The sequence below is a fragment of the Sus scrofa genome, chromosome 1 (genome assembly GCF_054392235.1).
Source record: "Sus scrofa isolate SSC_HxYL_T2T_F1_AM1 chromosome 1, Sscrofa_HxYL_maternal_Yorkshire_Landrace_v2.0, whole genome shotgun sequence".
In the NCBI taxonomy this organism is placed as follows: Eukaryota; Metazoa; Chordata; class Mammalia; order Artiodactyla; family Suidae; genus Sus; species Sus scrofa.
The window spans coordinates 32,531,842-32,559,164 of record NC_139383.1 but is presented as its reverse complement, the minus strand read 5'-3'; the positions used below and the strand labels follow the sequence as shown (position 1 = coordinate 32,559,164).

The 27,323-nt window shown below is 39.3% G+C and overlaps 1 protein-coding gene across 50 annotated transcripts in view; it reads right to left on the bottom strand.

Moving 5' to 3' along the window:
* Positions 1 to 27,323, bottom strand: part of EPB41L2 (erythrocyte membrane protein band 4.1 like 2) — a 212,002-nt gene that overhangs the window by 94,664 nt on the left and 90,015 nt on the right. For all 50 annotated transcript variants that reach the window (XM_084956262.1, XM_084956332.1, XM_084956305.1 and 47 more), the window contains exons 2-3: positions 15,314 to 15,798; positions 13,382 to 13,594 (exon numbers count right to left, since the gene is read on the bottom strand). In XM_084956262.1, coding sequence (XP_084812388.1) covers positions 13,382 to 13,594; positions 15,314 to 15,784 — 684 coding nt within the window. In that variant the 5' untranslated portion in view covers positions 15,785 to 15,798. The remainder of the gene's footprint in view (positions 1 to 13,381; positions 13,595 to 15,313; positions 15,799 to 27,323) is intronic.

Genomic DNA, 27,323 nt, shown 5'->3' with positions numbered 1-27,323 from the left:
ACTGGTCAGCAAGGGCAGACTTCCTCGGCCTGACTGACTTGGCCACAGCAAATAAAGAGTTAACCTACATCCCAATACTAAGCATCAAACCCCGCACAGTGAAATTTTCCCAAGTCCAATCTTTTCAAAGGAGCACATCCCTCTGCCCCCAACACTATCACCAATGCTTGGTCTAGAAATGTTTAAGCAACAAAATCACTAACTTTATATAACACATAGCTAATGACCCAAACCAAGTGGATAAGAACGGAATTATATTTATTAATTGCAAAAAAACAAAAACCATAACATATTTTAAGTAGAATAGCATTTCCATCCATTGTTTTACTATGCCCCACCTCCACTCTGCCCAATTATACATACATACAAAATAAAATGGACTATCTAGACACCTGCAGGAAATAATCAAGAAAATGAAAACTAATGAAAAGCATCAGTAAGAAAACAATCAACAATGTAAAAAGAGATGCTACTGAAGCTACCAAAACCAATTAAAAGTCTTCTTATAACAAGATAGCCAGAAAACTTCCTGGCAACTTGGATATGTGCTATACTGAGGGGGAGGGCCCACTTCACTTTATCCTCGTGATAAGACAGGCTCCTTGTTCAGATTCTGATAAGTAGAAAGTGGACTTCTAATTAAAGATGCTGCATTGAACATACACATTTAGCTCTGCTCCCTACGGAAGCTATTCTACAATGACGTGTTATGTGCACACACACGAGCACACATATATATTCGTTTTCCCCCCGACAAGGGAAAAGAGAAAAAGAACAGAATCGGGGCCAAGAAATTTTGGAAAGCAGAATGGAAAAGGGTAAGCGATAGAGTCCATGCATTTATTTATATTTTATGTTTTCTTTACAACCTCTCCTATGGGTGGAGGCCACCTCTTCTTAATGTTTAGCAGAAGTGAAGAGATTAATCCATTTGAACCCCAATGGTATTCTGGCTTTGCACGATGAGAGAATTCCTAGTTAAAGCCAAGCCACAGAAAGCTAGGGCCAAAAATGGCAACACTGGCCAGGCAAAGCATGCCTTGTTCCTCACAAGGTTTACATTTTATTATGTTGTCCTTGACACAGAAGGAAGTATACATGCAAGCCTCTTCTCATAACCCCAAATTTCTGCCTGGATTTTACTATTTCATTTTCATATGAAAATGCACTAGGTGAAGTACTGTTGAGTTTTCCTAAACATTCTTCAAAGTCTAAGAGTTCCTCGCTCTTCAGTGAAGGTCTGCTTCCAACTCCAGCTCACAGTAACTTGGCACTTCTGCACTTTCATTTATCTAAACCATAAACAGTACTTTATCAACCGTATGCATATTCTCCTTTCACATGTAAAGTTCATCTCTGAAAGTAAAATCTATAACAACTTAAAAGGACATACCTCATCCTTTCCTTTACCCTCTGAGACAGGAAACAAATCAATATTGGAGGGCAAAAATTGTTTCTAAACTCACAGTGTATATTTAAATGAATTGTATTTTTGAGACCAAATTCATAAAATACTATGCAAACATGACTTGATTTTATTTTTCTTTAAAACTATATACCATCGCTAATGGAGATTAGCAACTAATCACTAAAATAATTTTTAAGAAGTAAAAATCCAAATCCTTTTTTGCCCAGCTTTTTCTATTATTAGCAGAACTTAACATAAATTTGTGAAATATATAACCTCAAACAGCAGGGACTAAAACCATTTAATTAAATTAAGAGGCTCATATCAAACTTCCCCCTAAGACGAAGAAAATAATTTTTTCTAAGTATCTTTTTAAAAATTGCTAAGTACCATTTCTAGTAAAACTTATTTCAAAGGCCATAAGCAGCAAACTTCTGGAGGCTAGCACATTCTCTGTAAACTATTTGCACAGAATGAATTTTGACCTTTGATTTAGACAGGTTTTCCGTGCTATAGAAGAAAAGCTTTTTAGAGAATTCCTATTCAATTCACTTTAAATTGCGACCTGACAGAAACATGGAAAGAGATCAACGAATATAGCAAATAGTGATCTGATAAGAATCAGATTAAATCTGTTTCCTACGTTAATAACCAGACAAGGCACAAAATCAGACCCAACCCCACAACAGGTTAAAACAGCATATTCTAGAACTCCCGCTGTGGCACAATGGAATCGACAGCATCTTGTGAGTGTCGGGATACAGGTTCAATTCCCAGCCTGGCTCAGTGGGTTATGGATCCAGTGTTGCTGCAACTTCAGCTTAGGTAATGACTGTGGCTAGGATCTGATCCCTGACCTTGGAGCTCCATATGATGTAGGGCAGCCAAAAAATGAAAAAGAAAAAAGAAAAAAAATAACACTCCACAAATATAGCACACAGTTATGAAATGTAGTTCAGTTAATAGGTAGAATGGAGTTTGTTTTAAGGTTCTCTCTATAGAGTTAAAAAAAAAAAAAAAAAAAAGCTAGGGAGTTCCCGTCGTGGCGCAGTGGTTAACGAATCCAGCTAGGAACCATGAGGTTGCAGGTTTGGTCCCTGCCCTTGCTCAGTGGGTTAACGATCCGGCGTTGCCATGAGCTGTGGTGTAGGTTGCAGACGCGGCTCGGATCCCGCGTTGCTGTGGCTCTGGCGTAGGCGGGTGGCTACAGCTCCGATTCGACCCCTAGCCTGGGAACCTCCATATGCCGCGGGAACGGCCCAAGAAATAGCAAAAAGACAAAAAAAAAAAAGCTAGGATGAGAGTTTCCGTCGTGGCACAGAAGAAATAAATCCGACTAGGAACCATGAGGTTGCAGGTTCAATCCCTGGCCTCACTCAGTGGGTTCAGGATCTAGCGTTGCCGTGAGGTGTGGTATAGGTCGGAGACGCGGCTCGGATCCAGTGTTGCTGTGGCTGTGGCGTAGGCCAGCAGCAACAGCTCTGGTTAGACCCCTAGCCTGGGAACCTCCATATGCTGCAGGTGTGGCCCTAAAACAAGACAAAAGACAAAAAAAGAAAAAAAATAGGAATAATATTGCTAATCATAATAACTATTCTAACAGAATTGATATGAAACTCTGTTGCAAAATATAACAAATATACAAACAGCGGTCTGACACATCATCTATCAGTACTTTGACCCATCTTGCAAGAAGATATTGTTTTTCTAATTCAGTGCTTTTTAGACCATATTTTATTATGTTATATTGCATTCAATCCCCTTAAGACCAAATGTTAGCATATTATATTGCAGTGCTATAAACAGGGATGATCACTTTTGTGCGTGTTCCCATAGGCCAGAGCCCGTCTCCTGCCGTGGAAGGGCTGGATGGAAAGAATGGCCCCAGCTCACGCTTCTGTGAAATAAATTAAAAAATGATCACAGGTAAAAAGCAAGATTCTCAAATCTCTGTTCCCCACACAAGCTCCTGCACACATCTCCATAGGAGTGTTGGGGGGTCAAGGGAATAGACAAGATCAGGAAGGAGAATATCTGGCAAAATTTCCTAGTGGTTGAGAAATAAAAACTATCAGAAACATCTTCAATTTGCTCAGGGGAAAAGAAGACTGGAAAAGAGACTGGAAATAAAACAGTAATGAAAACAAAGGAATTCTGAGCAGAAGGGGTTTAATAAAAGATACTTTTGGTTTTTGTTGAATGAGAGAGAAATAAAATTATATTTCATTTGATGAATTCTGAAACGGAGTCTATAAAGTTTGAATACTGACATGTTAGAGCTAGAGAAAAATGTATCTGAACAGATTTTAAAGCACAAATTTTACTCCGAAGATGACTTTCCCCACTGTTTGAAATGTTGCTCGACCTTCAAATAATTTTCCTTCCAAAACAAGAAAAAAATGCAAAGATTTGGTACTTGCTCTACTCAGTAAGTGGAAAAGTAGCGAGGTGTTAGCTTGCTGGGAAGCATGTACGAGAAAGCAGGCAGAGATGGATGCTGCCTTCAAAACTATGTCAGGATGGTGACTCACAGTGAGAGGTTACTTTTAAGTGTTCAGCTTAATGCTTTCAAAAACCACTGATGCAAGAGCCAAAAGTGGGGGAGACAAAGGAGAAAGCATGCCGTTCAATTCTTGACTGCTGAGAAATTAAAACCATATCGCTCTTTAGTTTGCTTAAGAAAAGGCGAACAGTGGAGAAACAAAGGCAGGGAATAAAGTATTAATTAAACTCCCCTCTTCAAGCCCAGCCTCCACCCAGGCAGCCAGCAATCTGACCTATGGAGCTGGGATTTGTGGGAAAGAAGTCAGCTTCTGGGGGTCTACACTCCTGCTAGGCTATGAGATCCTGTGGGGCCAAGACCACACCTTATCCATTTCTGCATCACTCTCACGCCATGCCAGTTCATAGCCTCTACAGAAATTTAATAAACAGTGTTCATGCATTTAAGTCCAGGTAGGGTTTCCACAAGAAGTTAGGCTACTGTTTCTAAGCACTTCTAAAGCAGGGCAGCTGTGTCTAGAAGTAGCAGTATGAGAGGGTGGGAGATTAAACACACACACACGTCCCTTTTTTCTTTTTTCGTCTTTTTTAGGGCCGCACCTGTGACATATGGAGGTTCGCAGGCTAGGGGTCTAATTGGAGCCACAGCTGCTGGCCTATACCACAGCCACCGCCAACGCCAGATCTGAGCTGCATCTGTGACCTACACCATAGTTCACAGCAATGCTGGATCCTTAACCCACTGATCGAAGCCAGGGAATCGAACCTGCAACCTCATGGTTCCTAGCCGGGTTCGTTTCCGCTGCACCACAACAGGAACTCCCCTCTTTCTTTTCTAACTGGAGACAATGGAGAGAACTAGAAACAAATAAGCCAAGGCAATCATATAGTTTAGATAAGAAGAATAAGAATTTTATATGCATATGAAAAAGCAGAGAGAAATAAATCAACAGTTAACTTTCTAAGTAGTGCTAGAGACAAGCTCTTACGATAATGCCCTATGGGGAAAGAGAAGAAAGTTTCTTTTCTCAAGGAATTAACAATCCAGGTGAAGAAACAACAAGAGGAGGAGAGAGATCAAACAACAATACAACATTAGCTGCTGTTCAACACAGCAATACAAGAGACTCTTTCACAAGGCAGTGCAGGGTTAAATGTCAAATTAATGGTACAAACAAGTTCAGAGGAAGAAAAAACCATTCAGAAAGCTGGATTTAAGTTGGATGTTAAAAGATGGGGGGGGTGAGTTCCCACTGTGGCTCAGCGGTAATGAGCCCAACTAGTATCTTGAAGATGAGGATTTGATCCCTGGCCTCTCTCAATGGATTGAGGATCTGGTGTTGCTGTGAGCTGTGGTACAGGTCGCAGATTTGGCTCAGATCTGGCACTGCTGTGGCTGTGGTGTAGGTCTGAAGTTGTAGCTCTGATTCCACCCCTAGCCTAGGAACTTCCATATGCTGCAAGTGTAGCCCTAAAAATAAAATAAACAAAAAAAAAAAAGATGGGGGGAAATCATCCACATGGGGAAATCAAAATGGCAGAGATGGTTTGACCAGAAACTTGAAGAAAGGACAGACAATTCCATGCCCGATTAGAAGACCAATTTGGCTGGAAGGGGCAAACATAGAAAACTTTATAGTAATGATTAGAAGACAGTCTGAGGAGTTTCCTGGTGGCTCAGTGGGTTAAGGATCTAATGTTGTCACTACTGTGGCGCCAGTTAGATCCCTTGCCCAGGAACTTCCGCATGCCATGCCGTGGGTGTGACCAAAAAAGAGTGAGATATTACACCTACCAGCATCCTGAATGCCCAGCTAGTGAGTCTGCTCTGCTCCTGTAAACCCCTCATGTTCTTCAAGCTGGACCAAGGTATTCAATCACTCGTATGGCATAGCAGCCTTTTCCCATTTAGTAAAAAAAAATTCATTTATTAGACAGAATTATCAACTTAAATTCCTTTTTTGAGCTAAGGGATAAAATGGACAGTTAGCCAGACACATTCCATCTGGACCTAAGTCACTGGAATTTTAAACTGCATGTAACATACGCCAATTAAATTGTTCACGGTTCTATTTAAATATTTAAGTCTAATGCTATTTTATGGGAGTTTACAGAGGGCCACAACTTCCAGATCCTCTACAAGGATGTACACAGTTAAAACTATCTCACTAATAAATGTAGTAAGGATCGATTCTAGAAATCTGAAAGAACAGCCTTGGAGGGTGGCAGCAGATATAAACAATCAAGTAAATAAATAAAACACATTCAAAAGCAATGACACCAAATTTGATTTCTAAGGCCAGTACTCTACACAAGAAAGGCAAGAAGACCTTGACACATTCTACCGTCTGATAAATAGTTTTATCACCAGAACACTGACGAAGAGAGCCTACATTCTAACAGCCTTATTCACAGCACTGAGAAAAAAATGGTACTGACATTCCTGTGTGGGCAGGAACAATGCCCTCGATTCTCAGACAAAATCAACGCGTGGGAACAACTTTCAGATGCCAGGGGAAAACGTGAGCAACTCTAACTCAGAAGAGGCACATTCACTCATGCTTCCAAGGTCTTACAGGAACTTTCACATTTATTTTCAGACTTTAAAAAATATATATACAGACTTATCAGCTATAGTAAAGCCTGTTCAATCCTAGCAATAGGGGAAGCAAATATTTTCATTCTTACTTTGCAATCTGAGAATAGAAAGAGGAAATGACTTCCCCAAGACATCCAAAGAAAAGTAAACACAGATCTCCTGACTTTATATCCATGGCTCCAGCTAAATCTTACTGTATTTTTCCGTAGAGGAAAGAGCCCTGCTGTTTTAACACATCAAGTATGTAAATGACTTCAGTGGCAATATCGTAAGAGTTGGTCCTCCTATAGCAGAGTCTCTGGAACATTCTGGAATGCAAACTCCAGGAGAATTTTCCAATCTGGTAAGTTCTTTACAATTGAATTCTGGTACCAAAGGAGCTTGTCCCATACCATTATACATCTCAATGAGAAAAAAAATAGACATATCAGAGAATAGAAATTATAAATTTTCTAATTTTCCAAGTTTTTTCAAAAATATTTGAGATCTCAGTTAATTATCAGGAGATGATAATATAAAATACAAGTCGTAATTTTTACTAACTTTAGCGGAAAAAATACTTCACACAAAGATTTGGAACAAATGCACAAAGACAGACTCAGCCTTGTGTCAAAATTAATGCATGGCTTAGCAATAAGCCCATTGTTACATAAGCCAGAAATAACATTAATTAAAGTCAAGCCATTTCCATGTTTTTTTTTACTTAACTACAATCATTCTCTAAAAATGCACTGTTATCCAATATTTCTGCTCATAAATAGTGTGTGTGAAGCATTTTTATCCACTTAATATTTCTATAAATTCTCTTTCCTCAAAAAAGAAAGAAAAATGTGGATTTCAAAGATAACAATTTTTGAAAACGGTGCTAGCTTGGCTTCCTGGGCAATCTTCTCCTTTTAATTCCTAAGCTTCAAGAACAGGCTGAGATGGCCCACAGGAGAACGGAAATAGAAACACAGAGCCAGGAAAAAAGGGGGTTGACTGGGGAAGAAGAGAAAGGAGAAATACAGATGGATGTACGAACATGTGTCTATTTTAAGGGAATAATCTGTGAAGCAGAGATGATATTAGGACATGAAACAAAAATGCTTCCAAGAATCGCTTCTTGATTTGAAAAAAATTATTCAGTTAATACAGCAACATTGACATTAAATGGTTTAAAAGGGGTGCTTTTGTTGACCAAAGGTATTGACAGGTAGCAAAAATAGGAAACTGCCTAACTATCCCAATGCTCTCATCACATTGATAAAATCGTATCCGTAAAGACCACTGGTTGTGTATTGTAACCAAAGCAGTGAATTTAAAAGTCCCCCATAAATTACGGGAGCCATGTTCCATTATTTATCTTATAGCATTCTTGCTAGGACTTGTGCACTAATAATTTTACAGCCTCTGGTCCATTTCTTCCCAGCTCCTTTTTGTTCAATCAGTCAGTCTTAATCATCTTATCTTGGCATGTGTGGCCTTCTAGAACCTCATTCTACTCCAGAAGTCAGGCTGTTCCAACGCCTCAAGACTTCCTCACAGGCCATGCTTCCCTCAGTGAAGACATTTAGCCCCTCTTCAGTGGGCAGGCTACAATCTAAAGGTGTAACTGAAAATCAGACACATGCACATACAGAAAGAAAAAAAGCAAACAATAACTATAGGCATCTAAAAAGCCATGACAGACAAACTTAGCATCTTTAGTGACAGCAAACAGGTGGAAACAAATCTAATTTCCCCAACCAAATAAAAGCATTTATTTCCAACACTGTACTTGTTTCCCTAAGTGCCTGCAAGTTCATTAATAGCCATAGTTTCCCGCAACATACTTCCCCTCAAGTCGTCCTCAGACACCGATTTCCGGTACAGAGCTACAGAACAACAGATAAGCAGCATCAGCATATCACCCTATCCGTCTAAGGTCAGTGCTGGAACTGAGAAACATGAGCATGCTCAAACCACATGATGGCTGTCCTTTGGGCTCTGCTCCTGAAGAGGAAGTGACAGCCGTCTGATCAGTAACAGCCCCGTTCTAATGACACTAAGAACTCAGAGAACCTGGATGCGAAGGAGAACTGGATAAAAGAAATCCGTCAAAAGAAGGAATACCATTTATGACATCTGCGTTATTACAACAACTATTGTGACACTGATGAGCTACAGCCTATGGTCAAATATAAAGTCACTGCCTAGATTCCAGGGAACTGATGGTACATAAAATCTGCTGTGGGATCACATCACTAAAGTCTACTCAAATTCTGCTGTGCTTTGTACTTGACAGGAGGAAAAAATGTTTACTCAACACTACGCACTTACTAGCTGAAAAGACAATCTGTAAATTAACATAATCATTGAAGTAATGACTCCTCTGCTTCCCCAACCAATTTAAATCTTGGTGAATAAAAGAACTACACTGCTGCTTTCAACTTTATATACTTGCTAAACTCTGCTCAAAAGACCTATTTAAAAAGTGGCTTGATTCTACACGAGTAGTAGAATCATGGAAGATAGACTAGTCACACATATAAGAAACTGCTTTATTTTATACCATTACAAAATGAGATTGGACAGCCAATACATGTGTGCTAAACAAGATAGAGAAAGAAGAAAGAAGGCATGTGATTAATATTAGGCTTTATGAAGTCAAATGTGCCTATAAAACATTATAGATCATCCCTAAAAGAATAGAAGGAGAAAAGGGGAAATAAATTTAAGTAAACAAAAATTAACACCCAACAAAATCAGATAAAGAATATAGCCACATATATCAGTAATTTATATGAAATAAATGGTCTAAACTTCACCAGTGAAAAAATAAAATTTTAAAATGGATTAAAAAACAAGACCCGTCAGGGAGTTCCCCTTGTGGTTGGGCAGTAACGAACCCAACTGGTATCCACGAGGAAGCAGGTTCAATCCCTGGCCTCACTCAGTGGGTTAAGTATTCGGCGTTGCTGTGCCTGTGGTGTAGGCCGGCAACTGTAGCCACAGTTCGATGGCTGGTCTGAGAAGTTCCATATGCTACAGGTATGGCCCTAAAAATGAAAGTTCAGACAAATCCTAAGCAAAATAAAGCTAGTATGGTAATATTAACATCAAATAAATTTTAGGGTATCAAATGATGGTAAAAAGGGGGAGTCCAAAAATATACAATTTCGAACTAGCAGGCATCTAATAACCCAGCCTCAAATTTTACAACGCATAAGTATATGGAACTAAAAAGAAACTCTTGGCCTAAGAACTTTCATGTCTCGGACATGACCAAACAAACAAACAAAAAACCCCAAAAAACAAAAGCACGGGATTTCGAAACCTGTGCATTCAACAAGAGGTACATGAAGGGAAAATTAAGAGCCATGAAGCACGCATTTATTTTTTTCAAATACTGAAATATTCAACTAAAAATCTGGAAAAAAATAACCCCAAAGAAAAAAATAAAGAACAGAATGTTACAAAAGAGAAAACAAGCAAAACCAAGCTGTTTCTTTGAAAGAAAAGGTTAAAATGGTTAACTCTACAGTAAGAATGAGCAAGAAAAAGCAATAACCCAAGAAATAAAAAAGAAGTCAAAATCAAAGTCAAGATGGAAATACTATGAAAAACCTCATACAAATAGATGTGTCAAATTAGATGAAATGGACAGTTTCCACTAAAAATTTGAATTACTAAAATTGATTCAAGAAAAACCAAAAACAGGCTACTAGAAAATCAATTCATCAACTATACCCCAATAAATTTTTTTTTTTTGTCTTTTCGCCTTTTTCTAGGGCCACTCCCGCGGCATATGGAGGTTCCCAGGCTAGGGGTTGAGTCGGAGCTGCAGCCACCAGCCTATGCCAGAGCCACAACAACACAGGATCCGAGCCGCATCTGTGACCTACACCACTGCTCATGGCAATGCCAGATCCTTAACCCACTGAGCCAGGCCAGGGATCAAACCCACAACCTCATGGTTCCTAGGCAGATTCATTAACCACTGAGCCATGATGGGAACTCCCTAAAATTTTTTTAAAAAATAAAAACTAAAAAAGGAAAAGGAAAAAAAAGAAAAATCAATGACTTAAAAAAAGCCTACCAACCTTATTCTTCCCACAAAAAGGTCACTAGCCCAAGAGTGTTATAGGCAAGTTCTACCAGATCTCCAAAGAATAGTAATCCCTAATTAATTCAATCTTTTTCCAGAGAATATTATAATGGAAGCAACTTTATAAGGCTAGTATATAACCCAGACAACAAAATCTGATAGACAATTTGATAAAATTAAAAATAACCATAGATTTAAAAGTACAAAATCAATGCCAAATCATGAACCAGTAGTATATTAGATATTCAAAGACGAGTTAACATTGGAAAATATTAATGTAAATTACACTAAGATTACAAAAACCTCTGTTCCTCAGTTTATGCAGGAAATACTCTAGATAAAATTTACTACCTATTCACCTTTTACCACTTATTCAGGAAAATTTCTAGTTTAGTCTTAAACTAGGAAAAGAATATCCTTGTCTATTTTTTAAAAATCCTACAGCAATCCTAGAAACCGAAACAAAACATAAAGGTGCTTAGCCTCACAAGTCGTAATGTGTAGGGTTGCTTCCACATTTTCAGTTATTTTCCATGCTCTTCCCATGGGAGGACCATACTTGCTCACCTACTGCCTTAACCTCATGACTTGCTTGAGATGTAAGTGAAAGTGGTATATACCACTTCCAAGCAGAAGATTCAAGAGCCACAGTGTGGTTCTTCCATTTTTCCTTTTCCCTCTACTGTGAGCCCAGCATTTCTCACCTTTAGTCTTGGTCCAACAGTCAAGAAGACACGGAGCAGGGCCCACAGCCAACCCCCAAGAGTATGTAACATGAGCAAGGAATAAACCACTACTACTCTAAGTCCAGAAGATTTGGAGGCTATTTGTTATTGCAGCATGATCTGTAAAAGTTGAGGGTGATCAAATAAATGCTAATCAAAATTTTAAGATGGTATGTCACACCATTATGAGAGGATGAAATAAATCAATACCAAAAAGTATTGATTATAATGTAGGAAGAATCAAGTAGTGATTGCTGGTTGCAATTTAATTGGCATAACCCTTTGGAGATTGCTTTGCCAATATCTGGGTAAACTGAAGAAGTAAAAGTGCATCTTATCAGCCCAGCAATTCCATTCCTGGGTGTCTATCCTGAAGAAATTACTGCATGAAAAAACAAGGAAACAGATACCATAATGTTCACTGAAACACTGATTGTTATACTATTTAAAAGAAATTGTGTGCCGGGGGCGAAATGGATACATTGTTAGTCATTTAAAGGAATACTATTAAAGCAGTTAAAATGAATAAAGTAGGTTCACACATATTAAAAAGACAAGTAAGAGCAGAGAGAGGGGAGCTAACGCCTCAGCAGTTATGTTTAATGTTTTATTTCTTTTAAAAAATATCTAAAACACATGGCTAAATGATGATGTGATTAAAATTTTTATGGCACATATACAACTCCCCTATTATTTGCGTATTTTTCTATTTTTAAATGTATCAGGTCTGTTTGAAAAAGACTGGATAAAGATAGATTTAAACCCTAAAGCACATTGTTCAACCATGAGGTCTGGTGATATAAAGAACATCAGAGATGACAGGGGCCTTCTAGATTAAGTAGTCCTATAGTCTAAAGATGAAGTCAATTTCTAGGCCACAGTTTGTCCCAGAGATTAAGTAAATGACTCAAGTTCACATAAAAAGTTATCAAGTTGGTTCCAAAAATCTAAACTCCCCAACTTTCAGGATAGGCAAGAAAAAAAGGACATGAGGTCAAATACAATGTAACTGAGTCAAATTCAGAAGACTACTCTATTGTTTCCTTATTGTCTCTACCCCTACTACTGAGACATACAGTTTTATTCTCTCTCTCCTCCTCTCTCTATGAGAGCTTTAAGGATCTTTATCTTTGGTCATTCCTTTTTTTAAAAACAACCGAAATATCAGAATTATAACTACATGGGTAAAACAAAGTTCTATATAACTATTACAAAGATAAAGATAAGGACCATGAAGCACTCAGTTTAGTGGTCAAGTTTACAACCTCCCCCGTCAAACCGCTGGGGCTGGAATCCTAGCTCAACCACTACCTACCTATGAAAGATTAGGTGAATTACTTAACCTAAGCCTTACAATCCCTCGGTTGTAAGACTGGGAACATCTCTCATAATACCTACCTCCTACAGAGTCTCCTTAGTATTTCATGAGATAATCCACTCAAACCTCTTCACATAGCTCCTCAGTAATAAACCTTAGATACCAGTATATGCCATGTAAATAAAGTAATTTAGCTACAAAAGGCAACAAACTCATTGTCATAAAATTCTAAGGCATTAAGTAAATGCTTTCAAGAAATTACATTGGCTTCGGTCAGCATCAGTGCTAATCAATTATATGCTTTGCAAATTGAGAGTGTTTTTTATTAAAGGAAACTAAATACATGAGCTAGATTTTAAATCATTACCTATCTTGGGATGAAAACACTTGGGCTTAAACTGATGAAATTTCCTCACTCTGACATTTCAATTTAGGGCAACGTTTCTCCTCAGGTGCAACACTGATGGTCATGGGTAATATTCAAACTATGTAATGCCCACCCAGAGCAGACACCAGCCAATGCATGTGACCAGTGCAGTCTGTGAGAATATCAGCCCTGCTCACCCTTAAGGGTCAGAGACTATTGTTTCTAATGGAAATGATGAGCCTCTTCTATGGGTCTTACATTTTAACGCACAAGTGTGACAAAGTAGTTGATAGGAACACAAGAATATATTCACTGTGCCACGAATGACAGCAGACAGTACTTCCACTGTCACTCTACTCATCAAGAAGCTCTTGAGCCAGTGTCCTGTCTCACCTCCAGGTCACAGCTATACTCGGTGCCATCCAGGAGGGTCACTTTACACTGAACAGTCTTGGTCTTCTTGGTGGCTTTCTGAGAGGCCTTCTCTGCCTTTAGCTCATTGGTCTGCACCTCTTTTGTCTCCCTTTTTGCTGCTTCATCCAGTGTGTCCTCCTGTATTTCCTTTCCCTTCTCCTCTTCTCTCTCCTTACTTACTTCTTCAACAGGCTGTTGAGGAAAAAGAAATTAAGTTCATACTAAAGTTGACCAATCTGCAAAAGACAACACATTAAAAAGAGAAATTTTAGTAAGAACTAAACATGCAGACCTAAGATTTTAAAAAACCTCAAAATTTTGCTAGAAAAGATAGCTCCCCACACCTTCTTCACCCCACATACCACTGCCAATTTTCTCATTTTGCCAATTTGGCAATTTTGGCATTAAATAAGTAAAAAGAATTACACCCCAGCAACTATAATTTAAATCATCTCTAAATAAGTACATAAGTAAATAAATAAATTTCTAATTACAATTTCATGCCATAGCAAAACTTAGGCTTCATTAGGCAACCAAAATGCACAAACATAGAAAATTACTTCTTCTTACCGACTCAAAATAAATCAAATCTAAGATATAAAAGTACAAAACCATAAACAAAATGAAAAAACGACCTACGCTCTGGGAGAAAGTATCGGCAAATGATGTGGCTGACAAGGGTCTAATTTCCAAAATACGCAAACAGCTCACTCAACTCAATAACAAAAAAAAAAAAAAAAAAAAAAAAAACTCAATCAAAAAATGAGCAAGAAACCTAAATAGACATTTCTTTAAAGAAGACATACAGATGGCCAAGAAACACATGAAAAGATACATAGCATCACTAATTATTTTTGTTTCGATTTGCATTTTTCTAATAAGATACCATCTCACACCAGTCAGAATGGCCATCATTAAAAAAAATCTACAAAATAACAAATGCTGAAGAAGGGTTGGAGAAAAGGGAACTTTCCCACACCATTGGTGGGATGTAAACTGGTGCAGCCACTATGGACGACAGTATGGAGAAGAGTATTTCTAATCTAAAAACAGAGTTGCCATATGGTCCAGCATTCCCACTCCTGGGCATATATCCAGAGAAAACTACAATTCAAAGAAGATACAAGCACCTCAATGTTCACAACAGCACAATTTACAATAGCCAAAACATGAAGACAACCAAATCATCCACTGACAGATCTCTGGATAAAGATGTGGTGTGTACACACGCATGCACACACACACACGCACGAATACAATGGACCACTACTCGGCCATAAAAAAGATACAATGCCATCTGCAGCAACGTGGATGGACCTAGACATTCTCATACTAAGTGAAGTCAGTCAAAGATGAGTATCATATATCACTTAGATGTGGAATCTAAAATATGACACAAATGAACTTATCTATGAAATAGACTCACAGACACAGAACAGACTTGTGATTGCCAAGGGGGAGGAGAAATGAGGGCGGGATTGGGAGTTTGGGATTAGCAGATACAAACTATTATACATAGAATGGATAAACTACAAGGTCCTACTGTATAGCACAGGGAACTATAATCTGTGACAAAGCATAACAGAAAAGAATATGAAAAAAAAGACACAGAAGTGCCTATTATTTAAAAGGCAGGATTCTGAAAGTATCTGTCTAACCCTAAATGGAATGGATATGAATTCTCATGATCTGCCTACTTAGGGATTTTTTTTTCTTTCTTTTATCATTTTGGAAAGTTGTAACAGAGGAAGGCTGTGGTAGACCCTCCGAGTCCCATATTCCACGTACAGTAAGCCAAAGCAGTATCTGAATACAAGACATCTGGAAATGATGCAAAACAAACAAATCCTTTTTGTTGACATGGTTAGGCCATCGAGCTTTCATTTCCAGACAATCATTTTGCAGACATACCTGCATCTCCAGACTGCTCACTGGAGGTTTCTCTTCCTTGACATCAACCTTAATCTGCTGTTGTTTCTGCAGAGCCATTTCCGCAGCATCACCCTTGGCCTGCTTTCCTTCTTCAGGAAGAGATTCCTCCTTAGCCAAAATCTGCTCTTCCACAACAGCTTGGGTAGGTTCTTTTTTATCTCCTCCATCTTTGGCCACGACTAAGGTGTAGGACTTCTGTTTCTTAAGCCACGGGGGTATGAACCGAGAAATGCCCCTGCTCCCAGATGGATCTCTCTCTTTCTTCTGGGGGCGTGAACTACTTTGGCTTTCAGCTGGAGGAGACGACTCGGAACCCTTTTCCTCCTCTGGATCAGAGGACTGGTTCTGCTGATTTTCTGCTACTTCTTTCGGTTTCTCCTTGGTTGCATCTGCTCCTAACTGGTCAGATTCCTTCTTCACCTCGGACGCGGAGCCAACTTCAGTAGTCATGGTCACAGCTTATTCTACGAACAAAACAAATCACCAAAGGTTGTTTTACAAATTCTCCCAGTTTTAATTTGGAGGCAAGGGGCAGGGGAAGGAAGGGGGAGGGGGGAACTGCAGAGAGATGGCAGGGAGAAAATAGATTTAGAAAAAGACAGTTCATAAGCACAAGAGAAGATGGAGATTGCTACCCTCAATGTTGAGAATTCTCTCAGAATCAAAGAACCAAAACTAGCATCACAATAGAACTAATTCTGATTCTGTACAGATAAAACCTCAAATTATCAAATGCTCTAGAAAGAGTGATTGCTTTTGTTTGATTTCATCTGGCTATAAATAATAATTCACCTCAAAGTTTCAATTTTTAAGGAAAATTACTTTTCTCTATATGCGGTATTCCTTATTCTCTAATATAAAAATGTTACTGCTAATGCTAGCAAATTCTGAGACACATTACATTGTGATTTTATATATTAAAAAAAAAGCTACAAAAATTCTAGGTCATAGAAAAATATATTTTATTTGTAAGAAAATTAAATTTGGAACAAAAAAGTCTTCTTTTTTAAATTCCTCAATTCACTATCTATTCCTATGCAAAGGTCAGTCTTCTAAGAAAGGTACTAAAACTATAATCACAACTCCAAACCTCCATCCCACCCAGCCTCATACACAGTTTCCTTGGTATATGCTATTATATGAAAAAAATATCTAGAGCCTCTAATCTGAACCAAATGAGGATATCACAGGGGTGGGGGTAAAATGCACATTATAAACAATCCCATCACAACTAATGAAAACAAAATTTAAATCTGAAAGCAGCCAAGTGTCTAAATTTTACACAAAAGGGACTTCTGAGGTAAAGCAGCACAAATGACATAGGCAAGCACATGAAAAAGATGCTCAACATCATTAATCAGAGAAATGCAAATTAAAACCACAATGAGATACCACCTCACATCTGCCAGAATAGCTATCATCAAAAAGAACACAAATAACCAATGCTGGTGAAGATGTGGAGAAAAGGGAACACTTGTACACTCTTGGTAGGAATATGAATTAGTGCAGCCACTGTGGAAAACAGCATGAGGGGGTTTCTCCAAACACTAAAAGCAGAGCTACTATATGACCCACAAATTTCATTCCTGGAAAAAAAAAAAAAGAGAGAGAGAGAGAGACACTAATTTGAAAAGATACCTGCATTGCGGTGTTGATAGTCACATTTATTTACAACAGCCAATTCACAGAAACCACCTAAGTGTCTATTCAGCAGATGAATGGATAAAGAAGAGGTGGTGTGTGGAATATTACTCAGCCATAAAGAAAGAATGAAAGTTTGCCATTTGTAACAACATATAGATAGACTTAGAGGGTATTATGCTAAGTAAAGTAAGTCAAATAGAGATAAATACAGTATGACATCACTTATATTTGGAATCTGAAAAATAAATTAGTAAATTAAAAAAAAAAGACTCACAGATATAGAAAACAACCGGTGGTTCCCCCTGAGGGGAGGAAGAAAAAGGAGGTGCAAGATAGAGACAAGGGATTAAGAGGGATAAGCTACTATGTATAAAATAAAGGAGCTACGATGATGCACTAGACAGCACAAAGAATATAGCCAGTATCTTATAATAACTATTAATGGAATATATAACCTTAAAAACTGTGAATCATTATGTTGTACACCTGTAACTTATACTTCAATTTAAAAAAATGGAAAAAAATTTAAATAAAAAACAATAGGCAGGGACAGCAGGCACAGTACAGTCTCTCCTCTCTTGTCAATAACAAAAGCACTCAAAGGCCAGCAACCTTGGCCAGAAGGAAGTTTCTCAGCTATCGTTAAAAGCTGTACAAACTTGAAAGGTTCAAAAAATAAACTATGCTTGCTTTCTTTTTCAGCTTTATTGAAATATAATTCATATACCATAAAATTTACACTTTTAATCTATACCGTTAATGGCTCCAAGTATTTCAAACAGTTGGGCAACCATCACCACCATCTAATCCTAGAATATTTCATTGTCCCAACAAGAAACCCTGTACCATTAATAGTTAACTCTCCATCCTCCCCTTTCTGCAGTCCATAGAAATCACTAAACTACTTCCAGCTATACAGATTTGCCTACTTGACATTTCAAATAAATGGAATCATACAACACATAGCATTTTCACTTAGCATACTTTTTTCCAAGGTTCATTCATGTTACAGCATATATCAGTACTACACTTGTTTCTCAAAATAGCACATATCTGATAAAATACCCAGAATATACAAAGAACTCTTACAACAGTAAAGACCAAAAACATTTTCTAGTCTTTTTATCCAAGTATAGTTGATTTACAATGCTGTGCCCCACCCCCCCAAAAAATATTTAATATGCAAAAGATTTGAGCAGGTATTTCTCCAAATAAGAAATGACCAAAAAGCACTTGAAATGATGCTGGACATTGTTAATCATTAGGGAAATGAAAATCTAAACCACATGAGAAGAGTTCTCTTGTGGTGTAGCAGGTTAAGAATCCAGCATTGTCACTAGTGTGTCTTGGGTCACTGCTGTGGCATAGGTTCCATCCCTGCCCTAGGAACCTTTACATTCTATGGGCATAGCAAAAAAAAAAAAAAAAAAAAAAAAAAGCACAGGACAAATACTTAACCCAAATTAGGAAAAAAGAGTCATCAGGAGGCAAACCTTTCTGCAAAAGTTGACATTTGAGTTGCTTTAACATAATGAGTATCCATTATTCAGGCAAAAGAGTTAAAATGGGAAGCATGTGCCAGGCATAGGCAAGTGTGCAGAAACATGAGAATATTCCTCCTGTGGGAAACAAGTACTGAACAATAACACACTATATACATAAAGTGGGGGCTCGTGAGTGGGGGTGCAAGGGGTGAGGTGAATTGGTGATGATAGGTAGGAAGTAGGCAGAAGCCAGAACATCCAAGGTTTGGAGTGTCATACTAAGAAAAGTCTGGTGGTTGACTTTAAGACAAGAAGTCACATGAGCTCTTTAAGTAATGTAATCAGATTCACATTTCAGATAGCCCAACTTTTCTGTAAAGCATAGGATGACAGAAAAGAATGAAACAGAAAGACATCCAGGAGGCTGATTCTCTAGTTCAGCCATAAGAAGATAATGAATGGTCTGTACTATGGCAGAAGCAGTGAAGAACCGGATAAGAAATGAACCCAACGCTAAAGAAAAAACTGGACATGACGTGCTATCTCCTAAAAACGGCAAGTCAAAGAGAAGAAAGAGTGCTGGAAAAGTCCCAGGTTCCGAAAGATGAGGGTGATGGCAGAACCATCCATGGAAAAAAAGGTGTGGCCAACATAAATAAACTTGATTTTTAATTCATTGTGACTGAGAAGGTTGTGGAGGTGTCTAACTGGCCACTTTGTACAGAGGTCTTGAATGGAGGCCCCAGGTACAAAGATAGAGATCTGAGAGTTGTGATCATATGGGTGACAACTAAAAGCACAAATGATACTGACACCACCTAGAGAAGAAGTGCAGTTAGGGCTTAGAGGGTCCTGAAGAGAACGCTTATCACCACCGACATTTAAGGGCCAGGCAGAGGGAAAAGGCACAAGGGTGAGAAGAAACATCAAGTAAGACAGGAAGATCAGGGGACAGTAATGTCCTTGAGGGCGATGCGACAGGAAAGGAAACACATGCCCAGTTTTACATCTCATTCTTACGCACTTAAAATTCAAAATCGTATCTTCCGGAGTTCCCAGTGTGGCTCACAGGAAAAGAATCCAACTAGTAACCATGAGGTTGTGGGTTCAATCCCTGGCTGTGAGCTGTGGTGTAGGTCCCAGAGGCGGCTTGGATCTGGTGTGGCTGTGGCTGTGGTGTAGGCCGGCAGCTGTAGCTCCAATTCAAGACCTAGCCTGGAAACCTCCATATGCCATGGGCACAGCCCTAAAAAGGAAAAAAAAAAAAAACAAAAAACCGTATCTTCCAATAAGACCCTGATGAGTACTTGAACCGGCTCCATATTGTACAGAAAACCTTTTCTCCCCTCTTTAAGGTACCATTTTCCATGTACCAATTAAGTGGAACTTAATTAATCACGAAATGACCAAAGCTTACTATCAGTACAGAGTCTCTAATTACATTCTGAGAGTTGAATCAATGCTCTGGTAAAAATTAAAAACAATAGTGCCGCACGCTTGTCTGAGCTGACCATGGTAATTGGCAGCTAATTTCTTTGGCTGGAAGAAGACAATCTGGAGACGGTTTGGGGGGTCAAAATATTCTAAAAGCAATGAAATATAAAACTAAAGTGTCACTACTATGTTAAAAGCGTTAACATTTATGTTTTAATCATAAGATAGATCGGTCACTGCTTACTGTGTCAGACATCACACACAGAGTTTCTGCTCCTCAAAGCATTCTGCAGGGTAGGTATTATCCCCATTTTGTGGTAGTAAACAGAAGAGTAGAAGTTAAAGGGTTTGTCCAAGGCCACTGAATGGAGGACCACACAACTGTGTACACCTGTATTTCATAATGCAGTCACAAGTCCACACTGCGTAGGAAAGATGGAAACAACTGGAACCCTTGGCTCAATCCTCAGTGATTCATGCCAGTCTGTCAAAATGACTACTGAACCCATGAATCTATTCTGTGATTTGCTAAAAATAAGCCCTGTCCCTCCCCCAAATAAGAAATTTACAGATGAGTTCCCATCACACAGAAAGTCGTATTTGAAGGTTATCACATGGCCATGTTCTCAAAACGGAGCTGATGGATCAAAACTAAAGAAAGAGAGCTACTACAGAGCAGAACAGCACAGATAAACTGCACAACTAAGCCTTAAAATGCAGGCCTCCTCAATCATGGCTGTATGCGCAAGACTTCTCAGTTCTAAGAACTGCCGAGCTGAGCAGTACTGCCCATCCAAAGGGAAATTACAAGATAAAATAGAATGCAAATGGTTACTTGGATTGTAAATATTCAACAATAAGGGTGGGTATAATTTATGTAAATAACTACATCCTTGAAGTTTCAAGAGAGCAACAAAGCTCAAACCTAAACATTACCTTCTTTGTTGATAAAATGGTTTCTTGAACAAATCACCACCACCAAGAAAACATGATTACAGCACATCCATTCACCATAATTATCATGCCTGTAATGCTCAGTTTCAAATGTGGATAAGCCTTTAAATACAAAAAGGCCCACCAAAATGGAAACTCCAGCAGTAGAACACAAGCCCCTCCACTCAAATGAAAGCCCCCTGAGGGCTGGGATCTTAGAATCTTTCTTTTTTTTTCACTGCTATGTTCCCAGCATCTAAACTGGCACATACGGGGCACCAGCTAAATATTTACTGAATGCATGCAGTGAAATCATCTGGTCTGAAACTCTCATTTTATCTTCTCAACAAGGAAACTGAGGCTTGAAAAGACTGGATTGGCCTGAGATCACAAAGTCAGGTGGGTGAAGCCAAAACCAGAGAGAACCACAGCTTCCCAGACTCGAGCAATGCACATTCCACTAAACTTTAATTACAAATACCTAAAATCCATCATTAGTACAGTTATATAACATATTAAGTAAAGACCTTTCTACTTATCAGCAACCAAAAAGAACACTGCTGTGAACAGGCAGCCCATTAGACAGGCATGTGGTTTTGACACAATTACCATGTTGGCATGCTCCATCTGGGTCGATAAAAGTGTTCATTATTGTAACAGCTCCATGAGAAAAAGCATGCATCGCTTCACACACAACCAAGCAGAAAACCATCATCAACAGAGGATCAGCACTAGTTAGGTAAGGGGCTGTGTTATGTGAAACTATTCTTTTTTCTTATGATTAAGAAAGGAGATAAGGAGTTCCTGCTGTAGCTCAGGGGTTAGCGAACCCAACCAGTATCCATGAGGACACAGGTTCGATCCCTGGCCTCGCTCAGTGGGTTAAGGAGCCAACGTTGCTGTGAACTGTGGGGAAGGTCATAGGTGCAGCTCGGATCTGGTGTTGCTGTGGCATAGGCTGGCAGCTGTAGCTCTGATTCGACCTGGGAAATGGAATATGCCGCAAGTGCAGCTCTAAAAAGACCAAAAACAAAAACAAAAAACAAACAAACCCACAGATAAATTCCAAGGTACTGTTTCTACCACTAGCCTAAATTACCTATCACATCACGTTATGCTACTGAAAACACTGGCCCTCCATCAGAGCACAACAGCAAGCAAAGCAAAGCAAAAAGATAACACTCTAGACATTCATACAAAGAACTTCAAGCAAGAAGTTCATGCTAATTATTGAGTCCAGATGTTTCCTGTTAAAACCTTGAGAGAACCAGCCCTACTCTAAGAGCCCTCACTGTTAGTCAAATCCCAGTGCAGGGAACAGGGTGGTTGCTGCTGCCGGCTGAGGGGCTTCCATCCTCTGCGGAGATGACCAGCAATAGGAAGTCTTTGATTTCTAGCAGCAGAGCTCAATCCATTCACTAGGGGACTCAAGACTTCTAAAATGGGGAAAGAGGCAATGACGGTAAGGTAGGAGAGAGGCTTTCCTTTGGACTTTGAGAAAGACAAAAGCAAAACTGTGCACCAAGTAACACACTGAAAAAATATGGGCAACATGCGCACAGTGCCAATTTGGCCATTTTCTGGGTCTGACAAATCTTGTTTTCATCCACTGTTGTGACTGCACAGAGGATATGTGGAGCACTTGCTAATACCCACAATCACTTGCTTATTTTACCTCCCCAAACAGCCTGTATCCCAAGAAAAGGTCTCTTAATACCCCCACTATCATCCCTTAAAGGATAAGATGGGAGAAAAACAAAAGAGCAACCCCCAAAAAAGCATGATTTAGCAGCCAACTAACTCTACTTAGCAAGTAGTAAGAGTGATGCTTCTCAAATAATAGCCAACATGTTTTTTAAAGGGGGAAGAGAAGGAGGAAAGAGGAAAAAGAAATATCTGGAGAGGGAGAAGGAATAACAAAAACAGGCAGACAGAGCAGACTGCAAATAATTCCTCTCCCTTGTAGGTTTATTTTTCTTAAGTGTCAAAAGGTCTAGAAAATATGACATCCTATATCCAAATAAGTACAGCTACATTCCAAAGGGACTATTTGTTAGTTTAAATTATCTATATGGTGAGGACAAACAAGAGTTATTTTATAAAATAAGTCAATGCTAAAAAAATTATTTAAAAGTAAAATAAGTCAATTCTGCCCACCTTATATAATGTGCTTTACCTTAACACATTAAATCACTTGTTTGGTTTCTTTTAAAGGGATAAAGGATGTATAAGAGAGACAGAAGTATTTCTATAAAGATATAAGCAAACATCTGGTTTAAATTAAGCCCACATATACAAAAGATATGAACTGCAGCCCCTTGCTAATTCAAGTCTAGGCGGGATTAAGTTACATTCAGAGCATATATTTCCTGCACCCTTTCTACTTTTTAACAGAACTTGAATTTTGTTCAGCTTCTCTCTCTTTTCCACACAGGTGCCCACAGAGGCTGGCTCCAGGTCAGGCCACAAGGTCATGGTCTACTGGTCTCAGGCAAACATGGCGGTCCCCCTTCCCCTGGCCAAGGAGACTCTATGTAGAGAGTCTGTTCGCAGGCTCCTGGGAAAACATTCTTCCTTCTACCAAGAGTCACAGGAAGAGAAGGCTCCTCTTCTGCCTCTGAACATTGTATCTGTGACTTTCAGAAATGCTATTGACGGAGTTCCCGTTGTGGCTCAGAGGGTTACAAGCCCTACTGGTATCCATGAGGATGTGGGTTCCATCCCTGGCCTTGCTCTGTGGGCTAAGGATTCGGCGTTGCAGTGAGCTGTGGTGTAGGCCAGCAGCTGCAGCTCTGATTTGATCCCTAGCCTGGGAACTTCCATATGTTGTGGGCACGGTCCTAAAAAGACAAAAAAAAGAAAAAAGAAATGCTATTGCCATCTTGAATAATCCATGAGGGGAGAAGGCCTGAGGACAAAGTGACATACAGCAGAGGGCACTAGCGAGAGAATCACAGAGAAGAGGACCAGCCCACTACACAGGCGACATACGGCCAGGCCCTGCGTTTGAGCATCCCATTATGTGAAATAATATATCCTCTATAGGTTGAACAATTAAGCCGGAGGTTGAGTTATTTGCAACCACTATTAGCCTCTGCGTATTGAGACAAGCATTAGAAAATAAGTCCTAAGAAACTGGGAGCACATAAAGAACCATCTCAGGTAATGATCCCTCCCCCACTGGGTTTTATGGCCCTCAAGCCTAAGAGCCATGGTTGTCAAAATGTCCCATTTTTTCCAGGTGCTCGACTTTTAAAAACTTTGTCTCTGAGTTAACATTAGTGAGATAAACCATTAATTCTTCATTCTAACAACTCTAAATAAAAATGAAACAAACTATCTTAGAGTTCAAAGAAAAAGATTCCCTTTCTTTCTATATTGGAGAGGGGGTATATGAAAATCAAAGCAGTACCCTACCCTAATAACACCCAAGATAAGTGTAACAATCTTACTGTTCAAAGCAAATCCCTGCTGCTCTCATTAAGAATCATGTCAAGAAAGATATCTGTGCCAGGCAAGTCTTCTCCACAAGCAACCGAGGACATTCTAGAAACAGATACCCTTTCCTGGAGCTCAGGATACAGAGGCTGTGCATAAATCATTAAGGATCCTAATCGTGCACATTATTCTCATAATCAAAATGCACGTAAACCTGTCATATGGGGCCTTCCAACAGCACACATTCATCAAGGTGAGGGAGACATCCAGAACACTGCTGGCTCTTCATCAATCAACTACACACAGTGGGTTGTATGCTCAGAATTTTTGATGAACTGCATTTGCTCAAATTCCTTCTCTCAGATGGGGGCCTAACTTTTGTAAAGGCCAAAGCTGGAGCTACAGTCTTTGTGTGGGAGGCCAACTCATCTTTGGATAAAATAACATATGATGGTTTGGAGATCAACTCTGGGAACTAAACAGATTAGACCAGGATTAGAATTCCGGCTCTGTCTCAGACTAGCCACGTAACCATGGACAAGTTGTTTAGCCTTTTGCCAAGTCTCAGTTTCCTCATAAGCAAAATGGGGATATTAATACACAACCACTGGGTGGCTCTAAGGATTAAAGTGGATGCTCTACATAAAGTGCCTGGCACATAATAAGTTCATAACAAATGGTGGGCCAGAGTTTCCATCATGGCTCAGCAGTAACGAACCTGACTACAATCCATGAGGACACAGGTTTGATCCCGGGCCTTGTTCAGTGCATTAAGGATCAGGTGTTAGCCATGAGCTGTGGTGTAGGTCGCAGACGCAGCTCAGATCCCACATTGCTGTGGCTATGGTGGTGGCCAGCAACTACAGCTCTGATTTGATCCCTTGCCTGGGAACCTCCATATGCAGCGAGTGCGGCCCTAAAGAAAACAAATAAATAAGTAAATGGTGGGCCACTGTCACCGTATGGGAATTCTGTAAAAGAAGGGACTATATCCGTTTGTTCACTAATGATAGCCATATTAACAGTGAGAACAGAAATAATAATACCGAATGATAATACAGGTATTGGTTGAACACTGTTCTAGAGACTTTGCATGCAGCAATTCCTTCAATACTCACAATACTTTCAGGTAGGAACTAAAAGTATTCTCGTGGTACAGATGAAGAAGTAAAAAGCAGATAATCTGGCTGTGTCACTGCAGTGGTGCAGGTGTCACCACTGTGGCACAAGTTCTACCCCTAGCCTGGAAACTTCCACATGCTGTGAAAGTGGGCACAAAAAAAATAAATAAATAAAAGAGGATAAATAACATGGGCAGTGCCACACGACCATGAAGAGCCAGGATTCAAACCCAGGCTGTCCAGTTCCAGAGACTTCAGTCAATCCTGCCACCAATTCCGAACAACTCCACTGTTGTAGAACCAGCACCTACGACAATTCCTTAAAGTCCACTATCAGTTGAAAAGCAAATATCAATCAACTATTACTACCATTTGGTGGTTTACGATCCTAAACAACATGTTCTAATTGAGCCCCTAATAAGTTTCACCTACTTTCGGGATGTGGGTTACATCACTATCTTAGCCCCTTCTTTCAAAACCAATGTTTCTTGAGTACTTTCAAAGCAGATGTACCAGAAATCACCAATACAAATGAATGAATCCTACTCTCAGAGTTCCTGCTGTGGTGCAGTGGGTTAAGGATCTGGGTGTTGTGTGAGGTTCAATCCCCAGCCCAATGCAGCAGGTTGAGGATCCAGTATTGCTGCAGCTGTGGCATAGGTCACAGCTGTAGCTCAGATTCAGTCCCTGGCATGGGAACTTCCATGTGCTGCCAGCACAGCAAGGAAAATTAAAAGAATCCTACTCTCAGCCTAGTGGGGGACAGAGGTAGCAATATTCAAAGTTCTCATCACTAATTCAGAAATTTTGGTAATTTAGATTCAGAAATTGCTACTAGTTTGAAAAGCTGATAGTTTTATTTAAAAATACCATTGTCATCTCTACAGGAAGTAACACATGGGAAATGTTGGTTAAACACTCATAAAATACAAATCGGAATTACCATTATTTTATTTTATATTATATATTTTGCTTTCTTTTTTCGCTGCACCTGCAGCATGTGGAAATTCCTCAGGCCAGGGATCAAATCCGCACCACGGCTGCAGCAACACCAGATCCTTAACCCACCATGCCCCACAGCAACTTCCAACATCATGCTTTTTGAGGAGCACTTAATTCCCATTCTCAATTGTATTTGCTAGAAACATTTGCTCTCTACCAAAACTGAAGTAAGCTGAATAAAAAGGCAAATACAGTAGTCCTAATTATAGATTTCCTCAATTCAAAGCCCTAAAACAATTAAGATGGCTAGGCTGATCAACCCCTCCCCCCACCACAGGGAAAAAGGGGGCTAAAAAAATAAGTACAGGAAAGAGAGAAGAGGAGAAAAGAGGAAGGAAAGAGCGAAGAAGAGACAACGGACATGTGAACACCCATGAAAAAAAGATGCTCACCATACTCACAGAGAAATAAATAAAAGCTAAAAATTTAGAATGGAAAAATCCAAAAGCTTAATCATGTAATCATTGAGCAAGACTATGGGAACAGAGGCATTCTCTTATAATTGCCAGTAAAAGAATAAATTGGTACCGATCCAATGGATGTCAATTTGCCAACAGCTATCAAAATTCCAGATGTGAACACATTCGAAACCAGTTATTCTGCTGTGGGAATACATTTGACCATATGTAAAATAATGTAGGGATGGCTCACTATAACATTGCTTGCAATGCAAAGGATCAATGTCCATTGACAGGTGACATTATATTACATTCACAGGACAGAATACTATGCAGCTACAAAGAAATAAAAGCAGGAAGGTTTCCAGTCATTACAGAAGTATCTCTAAATTACAAAAAAGATTCTGCGGGCACATATGATATGCTATTCCCTGGTGGGTGGAACACAAAGTGTGTGGGAGCTATAAATATATGAATACACATACACATGTTTGCCTATATACACATAAAGAAAATAGGAAAGCAAAGAGAAGAG